The sequence below is a fragment of the Aotus nancymaae genome, unplaced genomic scaffold (genome assembly GCF_030222135.1).
Source record: "Aotus nancymaae isolate 86718 unplaced genomic scaffold, 86718_ANA_hifiasm-v0.15.2.pri h1tg000028l, whole genome shotgun sequence".
NCBI classification, from domain to species: Eukaryota; Metazoa; Chordata; class Mammalia; order Primates; family Aotidae; genus Aotus; species Aotus nancymaae.
The window spans coordinates 2243344-2266225 of NW_026988441.1; the positions used below are offsets into that span (position 1 = coordinate 2243344).

The following is a 22882-nucleotide window of genomic DNA, read 5'->3' on the forward strand; positions in this document are numbered from 1 at the left end:
GAGCTCAAGCAATCCTCCCACCTCCCAAAATGCTGGGACTACAGGCATGATCCACCCCGCCTAGCCATGTAACTTTGGAAAGTATTAAAGTTCCCATTTACATTTGGAGGGCCCATGGCTGGGAGATGGATGATCTACCCAAAATGTTCTATCACTGCCTGCTTTTCCCAGAGAGCACTCTTCAGAGGAACTGGTTCTAAACCTGACTCCCAGGGCTGAGGCAGGACAAACAGTCTTCGTGGCTTTCTGTCTTAGGGGCCTTCTGTCTTGTTTCCTCGGCAGATCTTAGCACCTCCTCAACTCCATCTAAGATGCTCTGGCAGAATGTTCACCAATTTGGTCAGAAGCTGATGCGCAGGCGGCCCCTGCAGCTGGACCAGGGGGGCTCTGGGCATCGCTTGTCTCGCTGTCTGAACACCCTGGATCTGGTGGCCTTGGGTGTGGGCAGCACCCTGGGGGCGGGCGTGTACGTCCTGGCCGGAGAAGTGGCCAGGGAGGACGCTGGACCGGCCATCGTCATCTGCTTCTTGGTGGCTGCCCTGACTTCTATGTTGGCTGGACTCTGCTATGCAGAGTTCGGGGCCCGGGTGCCATGCTCTGGTTCTGCCTACCTCTACGCTTACGTGACGGTGGGTCAACTGCTGGCTTTCATCACGGGCTGGAACCTCTTACTCTCCTACGTCATAGGTGAGACGACGGGGCCTGGAGGGAGGTGTGGGAGAAACAAAGGAATTAGGGATTGGGGAGCTGGGGGAACCACAGTGGCCTTCAGACTCACTTTATTATCTACCTTGTGGGAGGGAGAGTGGGTGAGGGTGGCAGGAAAAGGCCCAGATGCCCTTTACTCAGATGCTTTCTGATTCCCTGCCAGGACTAAACAACAAGAAGAAATGGGAACTGTGGGATGTGTGGGGCAGAGTTCTTTTTTTTTTTAGACAGAATCTGACTCTGTTGTCCAGGCTGCAGTGCAGTGGCGCATTCTCAGCTCACTGCAACCTCTGCCTCCTAGGTTCAGGTTCAAGCAATTCTCTGCTACAGCCTCCCAAGTAACTGGGATTATAGGCGGTCACCACCATGCCCAGCTACGTTTTGTATTTTTAGTAGAGACGGGGTTTCACCATCTTGGCCAGACTGGTCTTGAACTCCTGACCTCATGATCCACCTGCCTTGGCCTCCCAAAGTGCTGGCATTACAGGCGTGAGCCATCGTGCCCAGCAGGGCAGAGTTCTTATAGATTTGGCGGAGATGTGTGCCACAAACTCATTCTCCCACCGTGATTTTGTTTTGTTTTGTTTTGTTTTTTTGAGATGGAGCCTTGCTCTGCCACCCAGGCTGGAGTGCAGTGGAGTGATCTCAGCTCACTGCAACCTCCACCTCCTAGGGTCAAGCAATTCTCGTGCCTCAGCTTCCCGAGTAGCTGGGATTACAGGCGCCTGACACCACATTCGGCTAAATTTTGTATTTTCAGTAGAGACAGGGTTTCGCCATGTTGGCCAGGCTGGTCTCCAACTCCTGACCTCAGGTGATCGCCTGCCTCAGCCTCCCAAAGTGCTGGGATTACAGGTGTGAGCCACCGCGTCTGGCTTATTTTATTATTCTTTTTCTTTTTCTACTGCTCCTCCCCATCCCATCAAAAGACATTTTTTGAGATTAGATATTTTTCTTTTCCCTTTTTCTTTTAGAAATGATTTGTGTGTTTTTTTTTTTTTTTTTTAGATGGAATTTCGCTCTTGTTACCCAGGCTGGAGTGCAATGGCGCAATCTTGGCTCACCGCAACCTCCGTCTCCTGGGTTAAGGCAATTCTCCTGCCTCAGCCTCCTGAGTAGCTGGGATTACAGGCATGCGCCACCATGCCCAGCTAATTGTTTGTATTTTTAGTAGAGACGGGGTTTCACCATGTTGACCAGGATGGTCTCGATCTCTTGACCTCGTGATCCACCCACCTCGGCCTCCCAAAGTGCTGGGATTACAGGCATGAGCCACCGCGCCCGGCCCTTAATTTTTTTTTTTAATAAAGAAGGGGTTTCACCATGTTGGTCAGGCTGGGCTTGAACTCCCGACCTCAGGTGATCCTCCCACCTTGGCCTCCAAAGTGCTTGGATTACCGGCGTGAGCCACCACGCCGGGCCTAGAAATGATTTCTCCCCAGCCAGGTGCAGTAGCTCACGCCTGTATTCCCAGCACTTTGGGAGGCCGAGGTGGGTGGATCACTTGAGGACAGGAGTTCAAGACCAGACTGGCCAACATGATGAAACTCCATCTCTACTAAAAATACAAAAATTACCTGGGCATGGAGGCTGGCACCTGTCATTCCAGCTGCTCAGGAGGCTGAGGCAGGAGGATTACTTGAAGCTGGAGGGTGGAGTTTGTGGTGAGCGGAGATCGCACATGCACGTGGTCACGGTTTCTCCTTCTGCTGCAGGTGCCGCCAGCGTGGCCAGGGCCTGGAGCTTTACGTTTGACAGCCTGATCGGGAACAGAATCTCCCATGCCCTGCAGGGCATTGCTCTGCATGTGCCTCAAGTCCTAGCCACGTATCCAGACTTTTTTGCGCTGGGCCTGGTGTTGGTCCTCACTGGTAAGGCGGGGGTCAGAGGTAAGATGGGGTGATTAGGGCACGGAGGAGGAAGTTGGGTGGGAAAGGCTTGGAGGAGGAGGTATTCTAATACCAACAGTACAGGTATTAGAAAATCAGAAGGGTGTGCCGGGCACGGTGGCTCATGCCTGCAATTCCAGCACTTTGGGAGGCTGAGGCAGGTGGATCACCTGAGGTCAGGAGTCCGAGACCAGCCTGGCCAACATGGTGAAACCCCATCTCTACTAAAAATACAAAAATTAGCCTGGTGTGGTAGTGCACACCTGTAATCCCAGCTACTGGGGAGGCTGAGGCAGGAGAATCGCTTGAACCCAGGAGGCCTGGTGATAGAGCGGGACTCTGTCTCAAAAAAAAAAAAAAAGAAAACTAGAAGGAAGGACTGATGATGGGAATCACAGGAGGGTAAGACTTGGAGCCCTGTTTCCACACTGTGACATTATAAACATCCTCAGGTGATTCTTTGTCCTGGGGGTCGCTCTGTACATTATAGGGCATTGAGCAGCACCCCTGGCCTCTACCCACTACATGCCAGTGGTCCTCACCCCCAAATTAGGATAATCAGAAGCTGAGAACCACTGACTTAGACAAGTTTCTTCCTTTCTACTTAGACCAGTTTTGTTTTTGTTTTTGTTAAGGCAGGGTCTCTCTCATTCTCAGGCTGGAGTACAGTGAAAATCATGGCTTAATGCAGCCTCAAACTCCTGGGATGAAGTGAGCTCAAGCAATCCTCCCACCTCAGCCTCCCAGGTAGCTAGGTCTTCACATAAATCAATCGTTCTTTTTTAAATTTTTTTTATTTGTCTGCACTCCCCCAAATCAATCATTTTCTTTCTTTCTTTCTTTCTTTTTTTTGAGACAGATTCTCACTATGTTGCCCAGGCTGGAGTGCTACGGCGTGATCGTGGCTCACTGCAGCCTATGCCTCCTGGGTTCAAGCGATTCTCCTGCCTCAGCCTCCTAAGTAGCTGGGACTACAGGCGCGCACCACCATGCCCGGCTAATTTTTGTATTTTTAGTAGAGATGGGGTTTCACCATGTTGGCCAGGATGGTCTCAGACTCCTGACCTCAAGTGATCCGCCCTCCTCAGCCTCTCATAGTGCTGGGATTATAGGCTTGAGCCACCGTGCCTGGCCTATTTCATTTTTTATTTTCAGTTATTTTGAGACAGGGTCTTGCTCTTTCACTTAGGCTGGAGTAGTGGCATGATCACAGCTGACTGCAGTCCTGACCACCTGGGCTGAAGCTATCCTCCTAACTCAGCCTCCCGAGTAGCTGGAAGACAGGCACACAACACCACTTCCAGCTGATTTTTGTATTTTTAGTAGAGACAGGGTTTCACCATGTTGGCTATGCTGGTCTCGAACTGCTGACCTCAAGTGATCCACCCACCTTGGCCTCCCAGAGTGCTGAGATTACAGGCGTGAGCCACCGTGCCCGGCCGAATTCCTGGTTTCTAGTGATCTTAGTGATTCTCCCATCGTGGCTTTCCAGAGCGCTTGGGATTGCAGCGTGGGGCCCCGCGCCCGGCCTGAAAAGAACCATTTTAAAGCACGCGGTTCAGTGGCATTTAGTACCTTCACAGTGTTGTGCAGCTGCCACCTCCATCTAGTTGGGAAATGTTTTCATCATCACCCCACGGGAGACCCTGCATCCTTCAGGCAGTGGTTCCCCATTGCCTTTGGCCCCTGGCAGCCACGGATCTGCCTTCTGTCTTTATGGGTTTATTTATTCTGGATATTCCGTGTTTCTCACAGGACTGCTGGCTCTGGGAGCTCGGGAGTCAGCCTGGGTTACCAAAGTCTTCACAGGTGTGAACCTTCTGGTTCTGAGCTGCGTCATTGTCTCTGGCTTCATCAAGGGAGATCTGCATAACTGGCAGCTCACAGATGCCGACTACAAACAGGCTGAGCTGGGCTCCAATGGCACCCACAGGTGACGGCACACCGGGTTTTTTTAAAATGTTTAAAAACGATTTATTTAGAGACAGAGTCTTGCTCTGTCATCCAGTGGCACAATCACGGCCCACCACAACCTCTGCCTCCTGGGTTCAAGCGATTCTCCTACCTCAGCCTTCTGAGTAGCTGGGATTACAGGTGCCCACCACCATGCCCAACTAATTTTTGTATTTTTAGTAGAGATGGGGATTCACCATGTTGGTCAGTCTGGTCTCGAACTTCTCACCTGATGATCTGCCCACCTCGGCCTACCAAAGTGCTGGGATTACAGGCGTGAGCCACCATGCCCGGCCTTATTTTATTTATTTGTTTTTTAAGATGGAGTCTAGCTCTGTCGCTCAGGCTGGAGTGCAGTAGCACCATCTCAGCTCACTGCGACCTCTGCCTCCCAGGTTCAAGTGATTCTCCTGCCTCAGCCTCCCAAGTAGCTGAGATTATAGGTACCTGCACCATGCCCAGCTAATTTCTGTATTTTTAGTAGAGTCAGGGTTTCACCATGTTGGCCAGGTTGGTCTCGAACTCCTGATCTCGGGTGATCTGCCCTCCTCAGCCTCCCAAAGTGCTGGGATTACAGGCATGAGCCACTGTTCCTGGCCTATTTATTTTTTGAGACGACTCTCGCTCTTGTCACCCAGGCTGAAGTGCAATAGTGCCATCTTGGCTCACTGCAAACTCCGCCTCCCAGGTTCAAGCAATTTCCCTGCCTTGGCCCCCGAGTAGCTGGGATTACAGGCATGTGCCACCACACCCAGCTAATTTTTTTTTTTCAGTAGAGACGGGGTTTCACCATTTTGGTCAGGCTGGTCTCGAACTCCTGACCTCAGGTGATCCACCTGCCTTGGCTTCCTAAAGTGGTGGGATTACAGGAGTGAGCCACCGCGCCTGTCCTCTAACTCTTGACCTCAAGTGAGCTGCCTGCCTCGGCCTCTCAAAGTGCTATGATTATAGGCATGAGCCATTGCAACTGGCCAGAGGTGCCCTCTTGGACACAGGTGTGGAGGCTGGGGTGCAGACCTGGGACTATTTCGGGAATAGGGGGAATCTGGGCTAATGGTGCCAGATCGTAGGGAGTGGGGATGGCAAAGGCAGCCCAGACCTTGCAGAATTAACTGTGTAATCCCAGAAAGATGGCTGCACAGCTTACCCATGTTTCTTGTTCCTTCTCCCCCTGTAGCTTGGGCTCCCTGGGCTCTGGAGGGTTTATGCCTTTCAGCTCTGAAGGGATCCTCCGTGGAGCCGCCACGTGTTTCTTTGCGTTTGTGGGTTTTGATGGCATCGCCACCACAGGTAACATGGTCATTCCGGCTAATGGAGGGTTTGGGCACAGTTGGGGCTGCTGCTGGGCACAGGTTTCGTTAAAGGCTACCCTGCTGTTAGATGGGTCAGAGGGCAGAGGGTTTTGCGCCCTTGCTTCTGTGCGTTTTCGTGACCCAGTGCACACACCCGTCCTGCAGGAGAAGAGGCTCTCCACCCCCAGCGCTCCATCCCCTGGGGCATCATGACCTCCATCTTCATCTGCTTCTTGGCCTATTTTGGTGTCTCGGCGGCACTCACCCTCATGGTGCCCTACTACCTGATACGTTCCGAGAACCCCTTGCCTGAGGCTTTTGTCCACATCGGATGGCCCGCCATCAGATACGCTGTGGCCGTCGGCACCCTTTGTGCCCTGTCCTCCAGGTCAGTGCTGGACACTCTCTCCCTGTCTGCTGTCGGGTTCTCGGGTGTCCTGGACCTTGGGTAAAGGGAGGAGATGCCGGAGGCGATGGAGCAGAGGCCCCGGTCCCTCCTGCTTCCTGAGTCCCCAGGCATGTTCCCGTTTTCTCCTGTATGCAGCCTCCTGGGTGCCATGTTCCCCATGCCTCGCGTGCTGTACTCCATGGCTGAGGATGGGCTCCTTTTCCGAGGACTTGCCCGGATCCACGCCCGCACCAGCACCCCCGTGGTGGCCACCGTCATTGCTGGGACTGTTGCAGGTGAAGGCCCAGAATCCAGGATGTCTTTCCTCCATTTTCTGCTAGTTACTTCCTCATCCTCCCACACTGCCCATCCATTGTTTTTAGGCTTTTATTATTATTCATTATTTTTATTTTTTGACATGGAGTCTCCCTCTGTAGCCCAGGCTGGAGTGCAGTGGCGCAATCTGGGCTCACTGCAACCTCCAATTCCTGGGTTCAAGCAATTCTCCTGCCTCAGCCTCCCGAGTAGCTGAGATTACAGGCGCCTGCCCCCATGGCTGGCTAATTTTTGTATTTTCAGTAGAGATGGGGTTTCACCATATTGTCCTGGATGGTTTTGTACTCCTGACCTTGTGATCCACCCGCCTTGGCCTCCCAAAGTGCTGGGATTATGGGCGTGAGCTACCACGCCCAGCCTATTCATTCATTAAAAAAAAAATGTGGCCAGGCATGGTGGATCAGGAGATCAAGACCATCCTGGCTAACAGAGTGAAACCCCATCTCTACTAAAAAAAAAATTAGCCAGGCCTGGTGGCACGAGCCTGTAGTCCCAGCTACTTGGGAGGCTGAGGCAGAAGAATCACTTTAACTCAGGAGGTGGAGGTTGCAGTGAGCCACGATCGTGCCACTGCACTCCAGCCTGGGTGTGACAGTGAGACTCTGTCTCAAAAACATAAAAAAAAAAATAAATAATTTAAAAAAAAGTTTGGCTATTACAAAAGTTGATTTAATAAAAATTTTAACAGGAAAATGGGACTGGGCTCAGCGGCTCATGCTTATAATCCCAGCACTTTGTGGGGCTGAGGTGGGAGGATCGCTTGAGCCCAGGAGTTTAAAACCTGGGCCACATAGGGAGACTTTCATCTCAACAACAAAAAATTAGCCGGGCATGCTGGCACGTGCCTGTAGTCCCAGCTACTGCAGAGGCTGGGGTGCAAGGAAGGCTTCAGCCCAGCAGGTTGAGGTTACAGTGAGCAGCAGTCCTGCCACTGCACTCCAGCCTGGGTCACAGAGCAAGACCCTGTCTCAAAATAAATTAAAATAAAAAATAAAAAATGGGGCAGGTGCAGTGGCTCATGCCTGTAATGCCTGCACTTTGGGAGGCCAAGGCAGGAGGATCGCTTGAGCCCAGAAGTTTGAGATCAGCCTGGGCAACATAGCCAGACTCTGAGACTATTTTTTTCCTCTGCAAAGAAATTTTAAATAATCAACTGGGTGTGGTGGTACACCTGTAATCCCAGCTACTTGGGAGCCGAGGTGGGAGGACAGCTGGAGCACAGCAGTTAGGGCTACAGTGAGGTATGATGATTCCCGTTTCTAAAAAAAAAAAATTTTAAGGAAAATGTATATAATCTGACTTTTGTTGTTGAGACAGGATCTCCCGGTCACCCATGCCAGATCACAGTGGCATCACACCCAGCTAATATTTAAATTTTGTAGAGGTGGGGTTCTTACTATGTTGCCCAGGCTGACATGGAACACATGGGCTCAAGAAATCTACCCGCCTCGGCCTCCCTAAGTGCTGAGATTACAGGCGTGAGCCCCCACACCTGGCTACATTCCTATTATTAAATTGTCCCACTAATTGTACATATTCATGGGGTACAGTGTGAGATTTCCATACGTGTATACGAGATGTAATGATCAAATCAAGGTAATACCATAACCACTTCAAACATTGGTCATTTCCTTGCATTGGGAACACTGAAAGCCTATTTATCCAGTTCTTTTTTTTTTTTACTTTTTGGAGACAGACTCATGCTCTGTGGCCCCTGCTGGAATGCAATGGCATGATCTCGGCTCACTGCAACCTCCATCTCCCAGATTCACGTGATTCTCCTGCCTAAGCCTCCCGAGTAGCTGGGACTACAGGCATGCACCACCATGCCCAGCAAATTTTTGTATTTTTCGTAGAAACAGGGGCTGGTCTCGAACTCCTGGCCTCAGGTGATCCGCCACCCCTCACCCCGGCCTTCCAAAGTGCTTTTCCAGGTCTTGTATTAGAAAATATACCACTGGGTGGGCACAGTGGCTCATGCCTGTAATCCCAGCACTCCATCTCAAAACAAAAGGAAAAAAAAAATCTAACATCAGTTGCTGATGACAGGCCCCCTCTAGTGCTGTGGAACCCCAGAACATGCTGGAACTTACCCTGTTTTGTTTCCTGACTGTAGCAATCATGGCTTTCCTGTTTGAACTCAGCGACCTCGTGAACCTCTCGTCCATCGGGACCCTGCTTGCTTACTCCTTGGTGGCCTTTTCTGTTCTTGTCCTCAGGTGAGACTGGGGTCCTGGGTGCATAAGGATTGATGGGGTTCCCAGCCCTCTTCTGCCTGCCTCCTGGCCCCTTGGTGCACTGCTACACATACAGGGGTGTGGGGAGTCTAGCCAGCAACCCCTGCTTATCCACGGGGGGCACGTTCCAAGACCCCCAGCACATGACCAAAACCGCGGATAGTACCAGTCCCTATGTATGATGATTTCCCCATCCAAAACTCAGATGCCTAAAGTGACTTAACGTGGCCGGTAGCATGCACAACATGGAGATACTGGACAAAGGGATGATTCACATCCTGGGGGTGGGGAGTGTGGAATACTGCTACTTGAAGCCGCACACAATTGAAAACTTATTAATTACGGCCGGGCACAGTGGCTCACACCTGTAATCCAGCGATCTGGGAGGCTGAGGAGCGTGGATCACTTCAGGTCAGGAGTTGGAGACCATCCTGGCCAACATGTGGTGAAAGCGTGTCTCTACTAAAAATACAAAAATTAGCTGGGCGTGGTGGCGTACGCCTGTAATCCCAGCTACTCGGGAGGCTGAGGCAGGAGATCGCTCCAACCTGGGAGGCGGAGATTTTGGTGAGCCAAGACTGTGCAACCGTACTCAGGCCTGGGTGACAAGAGAGACTCTGTCTCAAAAAAAAAAAAAAGAAAAGACAACTTATGAATTACTGCTGGGTACTGCTGGAGTTTTCCACTTACTGTTTTTGGAGTGTGGTTGACATGGGTAGATGAAACCTTGAATAAGTAGGAGCTACCGTGGGAGTATTAGGCTGATGGATGAACAGGGACCTGGGTTCATCTTTCCCTGCTCTAATTCAGGTACCAGCCAGACCAGGATTTCAGCAACAACGAGAAACCGAAGGTGGAATTAGTTGAGATTAGTCATGCACCCAAAGCAAAATCCCCAGAATGTATTTCTGAAGCAGGCATGCCCAGCACTCCGGCGAGTCTCTGGAGCCCTGCCAGCACCATCCCCACCCCAAGATCTGGCCGCATTGTCTATGGATGTGCCTTTCTGCTTGGTAAGCACTGGGGTTTCTCTGCAGGGTGTTCTGAACCCAAGAGCACGCGGCAGGGGGTCTGTGGCTTTAGTACTTGAGAGGAGTCTTGAGGATATAGTGGCCTTTCTTTGTAGAGGCAGTTTTGTGGCAGGGTGCAGTGGCTTATGCCTATAATCCCAGCACTTTGGTAGGCCAGGGTGGGAGGATCACGGGGTCAGGAGTTTGAGACCAGCCTGGCCAACATGGTGAAAGCTCGTCTCTACTAAAAAAAAAAAAAATTAGGCCAGGCATGGTGGTACATACCTGTAATCCCAGCACTTTGGGAAGCTGGTGGGGGGTGGGGGGGTCATGAGGTCAGGAGTTCGAAACCAGCCTGGCCAACATGGTGAAACCCTGTCTCTACTAAGAAAAAATTAGCCAGGCATGGTGACAGGCACCCCTAATCCCAGCTACTTGGGAGGCTGAGCCAGGAGAATGGCTTGAACCCAGGAGACGGAGTTTGCAGTGAGCTGAGATTGCACCACTGCATTTCAGCCTGGACAACAGAGCAAGACCATCTTGGGAGAAAAAATATATATATACAAAAAATTGCCAGGCGTGGTGGTGGCTGCCTGTAATCCCACCTACTCAGAAGGCTGAGGCAGGAGAATCTCTTGAACCCAGGAGGCGGAGGTTGCCGTGAGCCAAGATTGTGCCACTGCATTCCAGCCTGGGCAACAAAAGTTAAACTCTGTCTCAAAAAAAAAAATTATCTGGGTGTGCTGGCACATGCCTGTGGTCCCACCTAATGAGGAGGCTTGGACGTGTGTGTGTGTGGTTTTGGTGGTGGGCAATGGCCTGAGATCTTAACGTATTTAGCTTCTGGAGTTGAACCTGTTCTCCCCAACCTTGACCCTTTCCAGTCACCGTGCTGTCCATGCTGTGCCTGGTACTGGCCCAGTGGCCCAAACGCCTGTTCTCTGGGGAGCCGATCTACATCACGGCGGTGGTGCTGCTGCTGGTGCTCACTGTGGGACTCACTTTCACCATCTGGAGACAGCCCCAGAGCAACGCTCCTCTTTACTTCAAAGTAGGTGACCCTATGTCCCCATACCACCCACCTGAGTCAGTGGACTCTGCATGCCTCAAGCTCTAAACACTATGGGACCAGGGGAGAAAAGGGCAGTTGCTAAAACCAGTGGATTATTCATGGACACCCCCTTCCAACCCTCACATCTCAGTACTTCCCCAAACCTGTCTCTGTGGAACACCCAATGGGACACCCACTCAGAACAGGCATTGAACCAGGTGAGGTGGCTCACAGCTGTAATCCCAGCACTTTGGGAGGCTAAGTCGGGTAGATCACTTGAGGTCAGGAATTCAAGACCAGCCTGACCAACATGGTGAAACCTCTACTGAAAATACAAAAATTAGTCAGGTGTGGTGGTGCGTGCCTGTAATCCCAGCTACTCAGGAGGCTGAGGCAAGAGAATCGCTTGAACACAGGAAGGCGGAGGTTGTAGTGAGCTGAGGTTGTGGCACTCCAGCCTGGGTGACAGACGAAGACTCCATCTCAAAACAAAAAAAAAAATAGAAGGAACAACAGAATAGGCGTTGAACATGATTTGAACATGATGCAACTGGAACAGAGCTGTGGTGTTCCCACCCCTTGGGATAAGGGTCCCTTGCAGACGTTTGTGGTGTGTTGTGTTAACTCTGCCTGCAGGTCCCTCTGGTGCCTGTCCTCCCGCTGCTCAGCATCTCCGTGAATGTTTACCTCATGATGCAGCTGACCACTGAGACCTGGGCCCGATTTGGAGTCTGGATGTTGATTGGTGAGTGGCTTCCTGGAAAAAAAAGAGGCCTCTTGGTTGCCTGAGCCCAACACTTCCTGCCACCTTTCCCTACAACTATCTCAGGCTGGTGGTGTGGGGTGTGCCTGTAGTCCCAGCTACTTGGGAGATGAAGGCAGAAGCATCGCTTGAGACCAGGAGCTCCAGACCAGCCTGGCCAACATGGCAAGACTCCGTCTCTACCAAATGGCCGGGCACGGTGGCTCATGCCTGTAATCCCAGCACTTTGGGAGGCCAAGGCAGGTGGATCACCTGAGGTCAGGAGTTCAAGAACAGCCTGGCCAACATGGTGAAACCCTATCTCTACTAAAAACGCAAAAAAGTAGCTAGGTGTGGTGGCAGGCACCTGTAATCCCACCTACCCAGGAGGCTGAGGCATGAGAATCACCTGAACCTGGGAGGCATAGGTTGCAGTGAGCTGAGATTACACCACTGCACTCCAGCCTGGGCAATGGAGTGAAGCTCCATCTCTAAATAAAAGAAACAAGAAAACCTTCAAATAAACCACAGCAGAATCTCTAGTGGGCATTTATGACGGAAAGGGTGACTACATTTCCTCTCATTGTCTCATTTCCCTACTAGGATTTGCTATATACTTTGGTTATGGGATCCGACACAGCTTGGAGAATGATCAACAGCCACCAGCATCAAGCTCCCAAACTCCTCATGAAAATGTTCCTAGTCCCTGCCTGAATTAGTTTTACCACGGGAAACAGATGGTCCAGTCCACTGGAGGTGTCCTCTGGATGAAGGGAAAGTTTGAAGCTCTGTGGAGCGTGAAGGTGGGAGGCACTTAGAGCCCCATGTGCATTGCCAGCGAGCAAATGCTTTTCAAAAAATTTTATTTTGTTTTTTGTTTTTAGAGATGGGGACTTGCTCTGTTGCCCAGGTGGGACTTGAACTCCTGGGATCAAGTGGTCCTCCTGCCTCAGTCTTCCAAGGATCTGGGACTACAGGCACCCCATCATGCCCAGCTTAACAAAATAACTTTTTTTTTAATTTAAATTTTAATTTTTTGGTATGGAGTCTCGCTCTGTTGCCCAGGCTGGAGTGCAATGGTGTGATCTCAGATCACTGCAAACTCCGCCTCCCGGGTTCAAGCGATTCTCCTGCCTCAGCCTCCAGAGTAGCTGAGACTACAGACATATGCCACTGTGCCTGGTTAATTTTTGCTTATTAGTAGAGATGGGGTTTCACCATGTTGGCCAGGCTGGTCTTGAATGCCTGACCTCAAGTGATCCACCCGCCCTTGCCTCCCAAAGTGCTGGGATTCTAGGCGTGAGCCAGCACGCCTGGCCATCATGTTTACTTGAAACAGATTTTCTCTGGCATCTTCTTTGACACTGTATCTAATCTTTACTGTAAAGTCACATTCTCAGCAAGACTTAACCTGACACCCTGAGTAACGTCGCAGATTCCACAGATGGCCTCAGTCTTTCTTGTCCTCCGTTCCTCGTCTGTTTCCCGGCATTGCTTCAAGCACGAGGACGTTCCACCTCTTTACTCGGTGTGCGCCCTGTCATTAAAGGCCCTGCCTGCAGGGCAGTTGGCTTGATTTTTTTCCTGAGACTTTAGTCAAAATACTTACTCTCTCATTTTGTTTCCTTATTTAAAGTTTCAGTTGTCAGAGGTTCCCTCTCTCAGCTTTGGAGCCCCCCTCCCTTTATCTCTGTACAGAGGAGTTTCTTTTTTTCTTCCCCATTTTCGCCTATTAAACTCCCTGCTCCTTAAAAAAAAAAAGTTTCGGTTGGCTAGTTCACTCGCTACATTATAGCTGAATGACTATGAGTCGGAGTCCAGTCTGGCAAAAGAGAGAAGGTAGACTGTTCCTTCAATATCTTCATGAGTTTTGCCACATACTTACGCAGAAAGTCAGTGATCAATGTAATTTTTCCTAAGGAGATCCTGAGGATATAATGGAAAGTTCCTTGGGTAAATAACAATGTCCATGTATCTGTGTCATGGGAAAAAGTTCAATTAATGCTGTAAATAGGGTGTAATAAGTGGAAATGATGACTCAAAGGAATATGCATTAAGAGATTTTTGGCCTGGCAGGGTGGCTCACACCTGTAATCCCAATACTTTGGGAGGCTGAGGTCAGGAGTTTGAGACCAGCCTGGCCAACATGGCGAAATCTGCCTCTACTGAAAACACGAGAATTAATTGGGCGTGGTGGCATACTTCTATAATCCCAGCTACTCAGGAGGCTGAGGCAGGAGAATCGCTTGAACCCGGGAAGCAGAGGTTGCAGTGAGCCAAGACTGCACCACTGTACTCTAGCCTGGGTGACAGAGTGAGACTCTATCTCAAAAATAAAATATTTTGAAAAATGCTGCAACATTTTTGTCTAGAACTGATGTCCAGACAAATAAGATGAGAGCCAAGTATGTAATTTCTTTTTTTTTTTTTTTTTACTTTTTTGAGACAGTCTTGCTCTCACCCCAGCTGGAATGCAGTGGCACCATCTTGGCTCACTGCAACCTCTACCTCTCAGGCTCAAGTCTCCTGCCTTAGCCTCCTGAACAGCTGGAATTACAGGCTTGCACCACCACGCCCGGGTAATTTTTGTAATTTTTAGCAGAGACGTGGGTTTCACCATGATGGCCAGGCTGGTCTCAAACTCCTGACCTCAGGTGATCTGCCTGCCTCAGCCTCCCAAAGTGCTGGTGAGGAAGGAGACCCTTAATCTCCCTTAAGCATCTAAGATGACCTCCTCCTTGACTTCTACACTGCATTTCAACATAAGTAAAGGCTGGCAGACTGGGCGCCACCTTAATCGCCCTCCTATAGATCGCAGGCATGGTGCGGGAGAACCTTTCCAGAAGGCATTGGTTTTACTTAAACGAGTTCAAACCCCCACCTAAGCCACACACCCCATACCTACTCCATGGACCAAGACCCTTTCATATGTAATTTCCAGAGTTGTAAGCCTTTAAAAGGGCACGGATTTTCTTTGTTCAAGGCTCAGCTATTTGGGGCATCCAGAGCCTCCGCAGCTCCCAGCCGAATAAATCGCTTCCTTCCCAGTGCGGTGTTCAAGAGGTTTGTTTTTCAGCCTTTCTTGCTTTACTGGGATTACAGGCATGAGCCACTGAGCCCGGCCAAGTATGTAATTTCAGTATCTCTCGTAGCCACATTAAAGAAGCAAAAATAACATGAAATTCTAACCCAGGCCGGGCGCGGTGGCTCACGCCTGTAATCCCAGCACTTTGGGAGGCCAAGGTGGGTGAATCACGAGGTCAAGAGATCGAGACCATCCTGGCCAACATGGTGAAACCCCGTCTCTACTAAAAATACAAAAAAATTAGCTGAGCGTGGTGGCGCGTGCCTGTAATCCCAGCTACTCAGGAGGCTGAGGCAGGAGAATTGCTTGAACCCGGGAGGCGGAGGTTGCAGTGAGCCGAGGTTGCAGTGAGCCGAGGTTGCGCCACTGCACTCCAGCCTGACGCCTGGTGACGGAGTGAGACTCTATCTAAAAAAAAAAAAAAAAAAATTCTAACCCAAAACGCCCAAATTCTAATACCCAAAATATTAACATTAATCAGTATAAAACATTAACATATAATCAATATTTTAAAAAGTATTAATATAAAAACATACAAATTTGAAATAAAAGTATGATGTTTCACTACTAAAAGGTGTGATTGTGGGTTGCAGTTCACGATGGCTGACAGAAGCAGCTAGTGTGTGCTGCTGTCATGGAGAGGAAACAGTGTAACTGCTGGCTCTTCCACGGCATGCACTAGGATGCCATGCTGGGATTCACCAGGGCTGTGGTGGGACTTGGAGAATGGGAACAGCAAAGCTGTGGAGCTGCCCTCCTGGGATTGGAGTGGATCTGGGGGAAGCTCCCTGATGCAGAGAAAGGGTGAGTGAGATCCCCTTGGAGGGGTGGGTCCCACACTTCTTTTTTTTTTTTTCTTTTTTGAGACGGAGTCTCCCTCTTGTTGCAAGGCTGGAGTGCAGTGGTATGAACTCAGCTCACTGCAACCTCCCAGGTTCAAGCAACTCTCCTGCCTCAGCCTCTCAAGTAGCTGGGATTGCAGGTGCCTGCCACCATGCCTGGCTAATTTTTTTGTATTTTTAGTAGAGACAGGGTTTCGCCATGTTTGCCAGGCTGGTCTTGAACTCCTGACCTCAGGTGATCCACCCATCTTGGCCTCCCAAAGTGCTGGGATTACAGGTGTGAGCCACTGCACCCAGCCAGGGACCCACACTTCCGACACAATCCTGGGAAGGGAAGCCCCCCTGACCCCCTGAGCTTCCAAAGCGACATGGAGGCAGCCTGGAGTCTGCACCAGAGCACCCCTTAAGCCCATGTGAAGCCACACAGGCCTTGGATCCCTGGACACCCCATGAGTACCCTGGTATTAGCTACCACAGCCCCAGCAAGGAAGGCCAGGCTCTTTGTCCCACCCATAGTGAAGCTGCCTTTGCAAAAGATCTGTTGGTGAGAAAATTCGAACAGTAAGCTAAGATAACCCACCCTCCATCCTGCCTTCCCCTAATTAATCCTGAGTTGTTGAATTTAAAGTATGAAAATATTTTACTATTAAAAAAATGTGGCCAGGAAAGGTGGCTCACGTCTGTATCTCAACACTTTGGGAGGCTGAGGCGGGCGGATCACCAGAGGTTGGGTGTTTGAGACCAGCCTGACTAACATGGAGAAACCCCATCTCCACTAAAAATACAAAATTAGCCAGGTGTGGTGGTGCACACCTGTAATCCCACCTACACAGGAGGCTGAGGCAGGAGAATCGCTTGAACATGGAGGCGGAGGTTGCGGTGAGCCAGGATTGTGCCACTGCACTCCAGCCTGGGCAAGGAAGAGCAAAACTCCATCTCAAAAAAAGAAAAAAGTATGACTGTACATTGCAGTTCATGATGGCTGATAGAAGCAGCTAGTGTGTGCTGCTCTCATGGAAACAGGGTAACTGCCGGCTCTTCAAGGGTATCCACCAGGACACCATGCTGGGATTCACCAGGGCCAGAGTGCTCTGCCTGCCCCCGCTGGAGAGCCAAGCTCATTTTGGAAGACATTTAGGCTACGGTTTAAATGATAATAGGCCTTACCGCAAACTCAACTGCTTTTGTAAAGCTAACAGGAGGGAGGGAACCCGAATCCTGCTAAGGCGCTGACATTCTGGATGCTGTAAGATAAACAGCCTCCCCATTTGGCCTTTTGAGATCCCCTTCCAGGTATTTGCATGTCTGACACCCCTGGCTGGAGCTGGACCAACAACCTGGCTCCTGTGTCCCCACTGAGAAAAGATTCGGCTCCCAGGAGGCCTACGATTTCATCTCTGCCCCAACCAATCAGCAGCAAGCATCTGTAACCTGGGGACCCCCACCCCCTCCCCCAAGTTGCTTTGATTTTACTTCCTCCAAACTGCCTTTAAAAACTTGTGAGCCTTGGATGGTCCGAGTATGACCTCCATCTCCCACGTGGCATGGCCGGCTTCGTGTCTATCAAACTCTTTCTCTCCTGCCATGCCCTGGTCTGCCTTTATGCAGAGGGTGAGAAAAACCCCTGGCAAAGCAATACTAGAATCATGCTGAAGAGGGGATGGATGGCTGCAGGCCCTGCTTGCGCTCCTCCTGGCCAGGCCAGGCTGACCAGCGTGGGCCCCCAACACAGCTGTCCCACCCCGGCCTGAGCACCCTGGTCGGTGGCCTCTCCGAATTCCTCTGGCAGGGAACTCCCAGAGGTAAGTGACAGGACTTCCATGATGGCTGCCACTGGGGTCCTTCCCCTGCTGCCCTCAGGCTGGGGAGGGAACAAAGAACCCGAACTCTCCTGTGGCTCCAGACTGTCCACCATAGCCTCCCTGCCCAAAGCGGCTTGCCACTTTGTGGTCCTGGGAAAGAATACAGTGTGTTGGCCAGGAGCAGTGGCTCATGCCTGTAATCCCACGACTTTGGGAGGCTAAGGCGGGTGAATCACACTTGAGGTCAGGAGTTCGAGACCAGCTTTGCCAACATGTTGAAAACCCATCTCTACAAAAATACAAAAATTAGCCAGGTGTAGTGGCAGGCATCTGTAATTCCAGCTACTTGGGAAGCTAAGACAGGAGAATCACCGGGAGGGGGAGGTTGCAGTGAGCCAAGATCATGCCATTGCAGTCCAGCTTGGGTGACAGAGCCAGACTCCATCTCAAAAAAAAAAAAAAAAAAAGGCCATATTAGGATAAATGCTTGAGGTGATGAGTATTCCATTACCCTGATGTGATTATTATACATTGTGTGCCTGTTTCAAAATATTGCATGTGGCCAGGCACAGTAGCTCATGCCTGTAATCCCAGCAGTTTGGGAGGCCGGGGCGGGTATAGCACCTGAGGTCAGGAGTTCCAGACCAGCCTGACCAACATGGTGAAACTCTGTCTCTACTAAATGCAAAAAATTAGCTGGGCGTGGTAGTACATGCGTAATCCCAGCTACTTGGGAGGCCGAGGCAGGAGAATCGCTTGAAGTCGGAGGTTGTGGTCAGTGGAGATGACGCCATCATACTCCAGCCTGGGTAACAGGAGCAAAACTCTGTCTCAAAAAACAAACAAACAAACAAAATATATATATAGCATGTAACCCATAAATACATACACCTACTATGTACCCCCAATTTTAATAATTAAAATATATAGTTTTCTTTTTTTGGTAATAAAATAATTTTAAAATGGCCATATTACCTCAAAGCAATCTGGAATCATCAAACTACCAATATTATTTTCCAAAGAATTATAAAAAAACTATTGTAGACCAGGTGCGGTGGCTCAAGCCTGTAATTAGAGCACTTTGAGAGGCCGAAGCGGGCGGATGACTTGAGGTCAGGAGTTTGAGACCAGCCTGGCCAACGTGGTGAAACCCCATCTCTGCTAAAAGTACAAAATTAGCCAGGTGTGGCAGTGCATGCTTGTAATTCCAGCCATTCAGGACCCTGAGGCAGGAGACTTGCCTGAACTCGGGAGGCGGAGGGTGCCGTGAGCTGAGATTGCACCATTGCACTCCAGCCTGGGTGACAGAGTGAGACTCTGTCTCAAAAAAAAAAACTTATAAAATTCATACAGAGCCTCAAATAAGCCCAATAGCCAAAGCAATCTTTTTTTTCTTTTTTTTTTTTTGAGACAAAGTCTTGCTCTGTCGCCAGTTCGGAGTGCAGTGGCACAATCTCAGCTCACTGCAATCTCCGTCTGCTGGGTTCAAGCGATTCCCCTGCCTCAGCCTCCCAAGTAGCTGGGACTACAGGTGCCCTCCACCACGACCGGCTTTTTGTATTTTAGTAGAGATGGGGTTTCAACTATAGCCAGGATGGTCTCGATCTCCTGACCTCACGATCCAACCACCTCAGCCTCTCAAAGTGCTGATTACAGGCATAAGCCACCAGGCCTGGCAGCCAAAGCAATCTTAATTAAAAAGAACAAAGCTGGAGGCATGACATTCCAGACTGTACAAGGCTACAGTAACTGGGAGCTTCCTGACAGCTGAAGATTTGGAGGCTCCTGGAGGGAGGTGTGCTGAGGGAGGGCGTGGAAGCTCCTCACCCCTTCTCCCACACCTCGTCCTATGCATCTCTTTATTTGTGTCCTTTGTAATGTCCTTTATAATAAGCCAGTAAATGTAAAAGAAACAAAAAAAGTATATAGTAACCAAAACAGCATGTTATTGGTACAAAAAAAGACACATAGGCCAGGCGCAGTGGTTCATGCCTGTAGTCCCAGCACTTGGGGAGGCCGAGGCGGGCAGATCATTTGAGGTCAGGAGTTTGAGACCAGCCTGGCCAACATTGTGAAAACCCATCTCTACTAAAGGTACAAAAATTAGCCTGGCGTGGTGGTGGGTGCCTGTAATTCCAGTTACTCGGCAGGCTGAGGCAGAAGCATCACTTGAACTCGGAGGCAGAGGTTACAGTAAGCTGAGATTTCGCCACTGCACTCTTAGCCTGGGTGACAGAGCAAAATTCCATCTCAAAAAAAAAAAAAAAAAAAAAGAGACACAAAGAGTAATGGAACAGAATAGAGAACCCAGAAATAAAGCCACATACATATAAGCTTCTGATGATCAACAAAGCTGACAAACACGAGCAATGGGGAAAGGACCTCCAATTCAGTAAATGGTGCTGGAATAACTGGCTAGCCATATGCAGAAGACTGACACGGGGCAGGGTGTAGTGTGGCTCATGTCTGTAATCCCAGCACTTTGGGAGGGCAAGATGAGATAGCTTTGAGTCCAAGAGTTCAAAACCAACCTAGGCAACAACATGGCCAGACCCTGTCTCTGCAAAAATTAAAGGAAAATTAACTGAGAGTGGTGGTGTGTGTCTGCAGTCCCAGGTACTCGTGAGGCTGAGGTGGGAGGACCACTTGAGTCTGGAGGCAGAGGCTGCAGTGAGCCAGCATCAAGCCACTGCACTCCAGCCTGGATGACAGCATGAGACTGTCAGCACTCATAGTGCATATGAGTACACGCGTCTTTTTGGTAGAATAATTAATGAAATTTTCTTTTTTTTTTTTTTTTGAGACATGGTCTTGCTCTGTCACCAAGGTTGGAGTGCAGTGGCACAATCTCAGCTCACTGCAGCCTCTGCCTCCTAAATTCAAGCGAATCTCCTGCCTCAGCCTCCTGAGTAGCTGGGATTACAGGTGCCTGCCACCACAACTGGCTCTTCTTTTTTTTTTTTGAGACGGAGTTTCGCTCTTGTTACCCAGGCTGAAGTGCAATGGCGCGATCTCGGCTCACCGCAACCTCCGCCTCCTGGGTTCAGGCAATTCTCCTGCCTCAGCCTCCTGAGTAGCCGGGATTACAGGCACACGCCACCGTGCCCAGCTAATTTTTTGTATTTTTAGTAGAGATGGGGTTTCACCGTGTTGACCAGGATGGTCTCGATCTCTTGACCTCATGATCCACCCGCATCGGCCTCCCAAAGTGCTAGGATTACAGGCGTGAGCCACCGCACCCGGCCCTTTTTTTTTTTTTTTTTGAGACAGAGTTTTACTCCTGTCACCTAGACTGGAATACAATGGTGCAATTTTGGCTCACTGCAACCTCTGCTTCCCAGGTTCAAGCGATTCACCTGCCTCAGCCTCCCGAGTAGCTGTGATTACAGGCACCTGCCACCACACCCAGCTAATTTTTGTTTGTTTGTTTGTATTTTTAGTTGAGATGGGGTTTCACCAAGTTGCCAGGCTGGTCTTGAACTCCTGATCTCAGGTGATCCACCCACCGCGACCTCCAAAGTGCTGGGATTACAGGCATGAGCCACTGCACCTGGCCTGGGATTTTCTTAAAAAAAAAAAAAAAAAAGAATAAAACTGGGCTCCTACCTTAAAAATTAACTCAAGACAAATTAAAGATTTAAATATGAGCTGAGTGCAGTAGCTCACGCCTGTAATCCCAGCACTTTGGGAGGCTGAGGCAGGTGCATCACCTGAGGTCAGGAGTTCGAAATCAGCCTGGCTAACATGGTGAAACCCCATTTCTACTAAAAATACAAAAAATTAGACGGGCATGGTGGCGCACTTTTGTAGTCCCAACTACTCGGGAGGCTGAGGCAGAAGAATCGCTTGAACCTGGGAGGCAGAGGTTGCAGTGAGCCAAGATCACACCATTGCACTCCAGCTTGGGCAACAAGAGTGCAGCTTGAGCAACAAGAGTGTAAATCTGTCTCAAAAAAAAAAAAAAAGACTTGAATATGAGACATCAAACCATAAAAATCCTGGAGGGGGCTGGGCCTGGTGGCTCACGCCTGTAATCCAAGGGCTTTTGGAGGCTGAGGCAGGCAGGTCACCTGAGGTCAGGAAGCCAATGTGGGAGAATGCTTGAGCCCAAGAATCCAAGATCAGCCTGGGCAACATAGCAAGAACCCATCTTTTTTTTTTTTTTCCTTTTTATCTTGGTTCACTGCAACCTCCGCCTCTCAGGTTCAAAATATTTTCCTGCCTCAGCCTCCTGAGTAGCTGGGATTACAGGTGCCCACCACCACGATGGACTAATTTTTGTATTTTTAGTAGAGATGGGGTTTTGCCAGGTTGGTCAGGCTGGTCTCAAATTCCTGATCTCAGGTAATCCACCTGCCTAGGCCTCCCAAAGTGTTGGGATTACAGGCGTGAGCCACCGCGCCCAGCCCGGAGTCTTGCTATGTTGCCCAGGCTGGTCTCAAACTCCTGTCCTCTAGTGATTCTACTGCCTTGCCTTCTAAAGTGCTGGGTGTACAATTGTGCACCACTGTTCCAGGACCTCTTTTTGTACATTCTAGGGGTTAAGAGTGGTTTTCACATTTTTCTTTTTCTTTCTTTTTTTTTTTTTTTTGAGACAAGGTCTTGCTCTAACACCCAGGCTGGAATGCAGTTCTGCAGTCATGGCTTACTGCAGCCTTGACCTCTGAGGCTCAAGGGATGCTCCTACCTCAGCCTCTTGAGTAGCTGGGACTACAGGCGAGTACCACCATGCCCTTCTGAGTTTTTTATTTTTTGTAGAGACGAGGTCTCTTGATGCTGCCCAGGATAGTCTCTTGAGCTCAAGAGATTCTCCTGCCTTGGCCTCCCAAAATGCTGGGATTAAAAGTGTGAGTCACCAAGGCCTGCCTGCCAGTTTTCACATTTTTTAAAGCTTGTAAAAATTAAGAGGAGTACGTGACAAGAGAACAGATGTGCCCTGAAAAATATGTGTCTAGTAAAATACTGACTAACTGGCCTTTAACAGAGAGCTTGCTGAACCTTGGTGTGAAAACTTGTGAAATAAATGACTCCAGGTTTAGTAGAAACTCAGGTAAGGATGCCCCATACATTTTTCCAAAGACAGAGCAAGTGAAATGTGCTCAGTTATTCTGTTGGTCTTGCTGTGTGCATGCGTTCAGATGGGGTTTTGGTGATGAGTTTCACTCAGCCACAGGTGCCTAAAAGACCTTCTCCATTGCTCTTCGGCTTCTATAACTTTGTGTAATTACTGTCTCTCTAGACAATGATGTCTGCTCTGCAGTAAATAATTTCTCATGAATTCTTTTTCTTTTTTTTTTTGAGATGGAGTCTCACTGTTGTTGCCCTGGACTGGAGTGCGGTGGCATGATCGCAGCTCACTGCAACCTTCACCTCCCAGGTTCCAGCAATTCTCCTGCCTTGGCCTCCCGAGTAGCTGAGATTACAGGTGCCTGCCACCACGCCCAGCCAAGGTTGCAGCGAGCTGAGATTGTGCCATTGCACCACTCTCCCCCGTGCCTAAGGTTCTCCCGCGGGCTGTAGCGTCTGCCCTGGATCTCCATGGCTGCT

General features: G+C 49.9%; 1 protein-coding gene across 1 annotated transcript; it reads left to right on the forward strand.

Moving 5' to 3' along the window:
* Positions 1 to 311: 311 nt before the first annotated feature.
* LOC105734241 (cationic amino acid transporter 3-like) lies at positions 312 to 21743 on the forward strand. Its single transcript, XM_021669821.2, has 12 exons — positions 312 to 687; positions 2424 to 2579; positions 4353 to 4530; positions 5728 to 5840; positions 6008 to 6230; positions 6387 to 6526; positions 8683 to 8785; positions 9614 to 9816; positions 10698 to 10864; positions 11501 to 11609; positions 12210 to 12861; positions 21680 to 21743. Exons 1-11 carry the CDS (start codon positions 312 to 314, stop codon positions 12323 to 12325), a joined length of 1884 nt encoding a protein of 627 aa, XP_021525496.2. The 3' UTR covers positions 12326 to 12861; positions 21680 to 21743.
* Positions 21744 to 22882: the final 1139 nt, after the last annotated feature.